Source organism: Nematolebias whitei, chromosome 16 (genome assembly GCF_014905685.2).
Source record: "Nematolebias whitei isolate Nwh7 chromosome 16, NemWhi1, whole genome shotgun sequence".
In the NCBI taxonomy this organism is placed as follows: Eukaryota; Metazoa; Chordata; class Actinopteri; order Cyprinodontiformes; family Rivulidae; genus Nematolebias; species Nematolebias whitei.
In genome coordinates, this window is record NC_056513.1 from 25004955 (window position 1) to 25009851 (window position 4897).

Here is a 4897-nt window from a genome sequence, read left to right on the forward strand (position 1 = left end):
CATCATTCTTTGTTAAAAATTCAGGTATCTCTTGTAAATGAGTCCCTGAGGCTCAATAGGATTAACCTGTATAAATAAAGTTGAAAGAATAAGTGATTCTGTCCAGGACAATGAATGTGTGAAAACATGACATTATTCAGTTCAGGGTAGTTAGGAAAGGTGACCTCAGGGTCAGAGGTCATGGTCAGTACACCACATCTTCCTGCTGCAGTAGTGTTTGCATGAATTGGTAAGAAATTTTTGACATTAAAGCTGTTTGAAGATCGCAGCAAATCACTATGTGGTCAGAAAATAACTGAGGGTGTTCAAAGCTGTATTTACTTCCAAAGATCTGAACCACTGCTTTGAGGAGTGTTGTCAGAAAAAGCATCACCCTACTGAATATTCATTCCTTTTTCATTGTTCAGTATTTTGTAGAGCATAAACATTCGGGAAAGAAAAACCTACTCCTCATGACATCTCTTTTGGAGTTCAAACTCGGTTCTCAGTGCTTTCTGTGTGATGTTACCACAAATGCAAATTATATAAGACAGTGGAAACAATTTGTCTCGAGTTTTTCGGCTGCACTGACCATTTTCCCCAAACTGTGGCACATGACATGCTGGCTCCTGGATATGTTAGCTCTGATGCTAACCCTAAAAAAAAAAACGTTAGTGTAATCTTGTCCTGTTGGTTGAAGCTGACACTAATTCCCTGGGACAGGAGTGTAGCGGTGTGTGATTTAGCGGCGTATGCTAAGTGCTGCTGGAGCTGCAGGCTAGTCTGTGGGCACCAGGGCAGAGAGAAAGCAAACTGAAAAGTACTGACTTGACTAACTGGCCTGATTAAACCGGGTGTGAGATGACATGGATCAGATACACACTTTTACCCAGCTGGAAAGACGAATTGGCAGGATTAAACAGAGAAAGTATAAGAGAAAAATAAGAGAATGCACAGATAAGGACGATTAGCAGGTGTGGCTGTGCAGATAGAGAAGACGGGGGGTGGAGATTAAGAAATCTGGAGACAGTAAGTTAATTCTGGAGATGTGAGGTTTCCTCCTGGGGTGTTTTTTTCAGCTCTGCTGGACTCTGGTGGTGTAAGAAATTGGCTGAGATGCAACGTAGCATTCGCATCATGGTTTCATTAGCTTTCATTCAGCCCTGGGCATTTCACACTGCATTTCCTCTACTCATCTGCCTCTTTTAGATCTGCTCTCATTACAGGAAAAGGTAATGTGTAGTATGCCAAAACTGAAAACTGAAGCTCCGTCTTGTCTGTATTGTACTGGTACTTTGTTTCAGATGAGCCGCTGAAAGTTGAGCTTTTTCTTCGTCTTCTTTTCTTCATTTTAGTAAATGTTATTGATTGCTGCAGACACTTGTGTGCCTTTAGCGGTTTGGAATCGTTCCCTTCATACCCCAACAAATGAGGTAAAATCAGATTACATTTATTTCAAGGTTATTTGATTCATTAATCGCCAGCACTTTACTGTGCACATTGCCTGCAGGCACAGATTATGTTGAAATGAAGGCAGGCACTGGAATAGAGATTTGGGGCCTTTTTATGAAGCCTGATAAGGGGTTTAGCAGAAGTAGTTAGGTTGAACCCTGGTCTCCTCACAGTCACTCTTTCTGACACCAACTTCACTAATATTTAAAGAGCAGAGGACAGAAAGAGGGCAGTGCTCTTCCTGCCCTAGCTTGTGCATATCATGCGATCTCATTCTGGATTTTGTGTTAAGACTCTCATATTTAAATTCAAGTCACATAACTGAGGCTCTATTTTTCATGACGATAAATACAAACTATTTAAAAGGGGTAGGGGGCGTCTTTGCTAAGTTTTGAAGCCTTGTTTAGAATCCACAACACCCTCACATGCTGCTGGTTTGATGTGTTTTCTGTGTGCTGTGATGTAAAAGAGACTTTTAGGTTGTTTCAAAAGGCGTGACTCAATTTCTTACAAAAAGAAGTACGCCCGTGTCCCCCATCGCCGAGGGATTTGGAAGTGAAGTTGTAGTTTTCATTATGAGTGTTTTTCTAGAATTGAACTGAACAGGAAATGCAAGTAAACCTTACTATTGTCAGTGCAATGTATTCAAGTAGGTAGGGTTTACTGTGAATAAGAATACAGGAAGATGGTTTTATTTATGTTGTTTGTCTGAGGCAGTGCAGAGAGAGGGATCCTGAGGGAGCAATTTTATCCATCAATGGCAGAGCCCAAATGTTATGCACAGTGGTGTAGTCTACATTTTTGTAGTGGGTATGTGCTTAGAAACCAAAGTACACCATTTAGTACAATGTAATCGTCAATTTACTTTGATTTTTAAGCCTATTGAACATTTCCAAATTTCTCTGACGCTTATAGTTGAATATGTGCGCAACAAACTTTGTACAACAGTTGGCTTTGTATTAAAGACATGTTATAGAATTTATTAAATGGTATCAAAGCAAAACATGTTCAAGTATTAAGTAGTAAGTACAGAAGTATTAATTATACAACAATTTGCTGGATAAGCGAATGTAATAAACAAGCGCTGTACACAGATAGATTGTTACGGAAGCGTTTAACTGCTGTTTAACGTTTCAATGACACGTGCCTAATGATATGTCGTGCATCAATGGGCACTTTTAAATGGGTATACTGAAATTCTCCAGTTTTTCTAGTGGGTATACTCCATATACCCACATATCACCAACGACACCACTGGATATGCACTTGTTACTTACCTGGTACATACCATTAAGCAAATAGTTTGCACATAGTCTTGTGCTCCCAATATGTGTTTGGGATTACTCTCAGCTACTACCAAACATTTGAACATACACGTCCACGCACAAAAATGAGACAGATGATTTTTTTTTTGCCTTGAATGGCAAGCAACAAAAAAATTGTAACTGGTAAATGGACTGTACTTATATAGTGCCTTTCTATCTTATCAAGATACTCAAAGCACTTATTCCAATCCGTGTCCTCATTTACCCATTCATACAGCACTCTACTAGATCTATACAAAGATTAATCAGTGCTTTATCACATTCATACACCGATGGGACACACATTGGAGGCAATGAGGGGTTCAGTGTCTTGCCCAGGGACACTTCAACATGTGACTGCTGGTGGAATTGAACCCCCAACTCTCCCATTGGAGGACGACTGTTCTAATCACTCAGCCACATCTGCCCCATGTTCAAACAAGCAGGTTCTTGAGGAAAAAAGTGTTAAACTCCAACATTCTTTGCTCGTTAGCTTGAACAAGATCAAGGGTTTAATGAACGCCAACGGTTTGTTTTATGGCTCACAGATTGTTCATGAGACAGGTATAAAATTTTACTTTTTTGTTTTTATGTTTTGTAGGGTATGATGGGTGTAGCGGGCTGGATGTTGCTCCTACTCTCTTCAATTATGGTGCCTGCGGCATCCCAAAAGCCTCCAGGACTCAGTGTGGGCGTGATACTGGGCCAGACACGTCCAGTATCCGACCAAGAGCTCCGCTATCCTCGGCGCCCTGAAGACGCTCTTGACGTCAATGTAGTCACACTAAAGATGAACCAGACTGACCCAAAGTCTGTGATTACGGAGGTGAGAGCACATATTTCAGTATTATGTATTCTGTTTGCTAAACACAACAGCAATTTGTTTACAACGTGCGTGGGTTCCTTGTGTCTCAGGTGTGTGAGCTTCTGTCTCGCTCTCGTCTCCATGGCCTTGTGTTTGCGGATGGCACCGATCAGGAGGCCATAGCCCAAATCCTTGACTTCCTGTCTGTTCAGACGCAGCTTCCAGTTCTTGGAGTTCATGGAGGATCCTCTATGATTATGGCTGACAAGGTGAGTGACACAAGGCATGCACCGATGAGCACAGGACAACGGAGGGTAAACAAGACTTCCGCCTCTCTGTATATAAAATGTTTAGAATTAGGAGCAGATACTACATGTTTCACAGATAAGTAATTTTTTCATATCCATTATTATTTCAGGCTTTAAACTTGTTAAAACTAGACTGCCAAGAACAAATAGAAAGTATTGTTACATTTGGATTTCACAAATTCACTCCTGATTAGATTGTTAGCTCACTACACTATGTTAGAGTGATTTTTTTTTATTTTCAGCACAAATTATGTTGAATATATTCATTTTACACCCTGTAAAGATATCACTTTTTTAAAAGATATTTTATTTGTTATAAAAAAACATTAAAACATTGCCTTTGAATACAGCTACATTCTAATACAGTTCTAATCTTCTTTTTTCATTTCCTTATAAATGTTGATTAGTAAATGACACAGAGGGAGAGTCTTCATACGGTCAATGGAGCGTTCCTGTAGAACATACAGTATACATCATTGTCTGGTACATCGTTTTTATTTTAGCAGATGATCGTGCTTTGATTAAATATGTAAAAATGTGTTATATGCTTGGCCTAAAAGAGGGCTACACAAAACCAAAATCAACAATGAAGAAAGTAAGAAAGAAAGAAAGAATGAACAAACGAAAGAAAGAAAAATAAAGAAAAAATAAAGAACAAAAAAACAAAGAACAAAAGAAAGACCAAAAGAAAGAAACATCAGAAAAAAGAACAAAAGGAAAAAAATAAGGAACTAAAGAAAGAATGAAAGAAAGATAAAAAGAGAGAACAAAAGAAAGAATAAAAGGATAAAGAACATAAAAGAAAGAACAAAAGTAAAATAGAAAAAAGAACAATAGAAAGAAAGAAAGCACAAAAGAAAAAGAAGGAAAGAAAAAAGAAAAAATGAAAGAAAGATAAAAAAGAGAACAAAAGATAAAAGAATCAAACAAAGAAACTAAGAACAAAATAATCTAAGAGAAAAAAGAATGAAATAATCTAAGAAAGAAAATTAAACAAATAAAGAAAGAAAGTAAGAAAGAAATAAATAAAAATGAAATAAACGAAAGAA

The 4897-nt window shown here is 38.1% G+C and overlaps 1 protein-coding gene across 1 annotated transcript in view; it reads left to right on the top strand.

Annotated features, from left to right (window-relative positions):
- grin2ab (glutamate receptor, ionotropic, N-methyl D-aspartate 2A, b) overlaps positions 1 to 4897 on the top strand; it is a 219077-nt gene that overhangs the window by 47075 nt on the left and 167105 nt on the right. Inside the window, exons 3-4 of the mRNA XM_037689831.1 lie at positions 3337 to 3561; positions 3651 to 3809. Coding sequence (XP_037545759.1) covers positions 3337 to 3561; positions 3651 to 3809 — 384 coding nt within the window. The remainder of the gene's footprint in view (positions 1 to 3336; positions 3562 to 3650; positions 3810 to 4897) is intronic.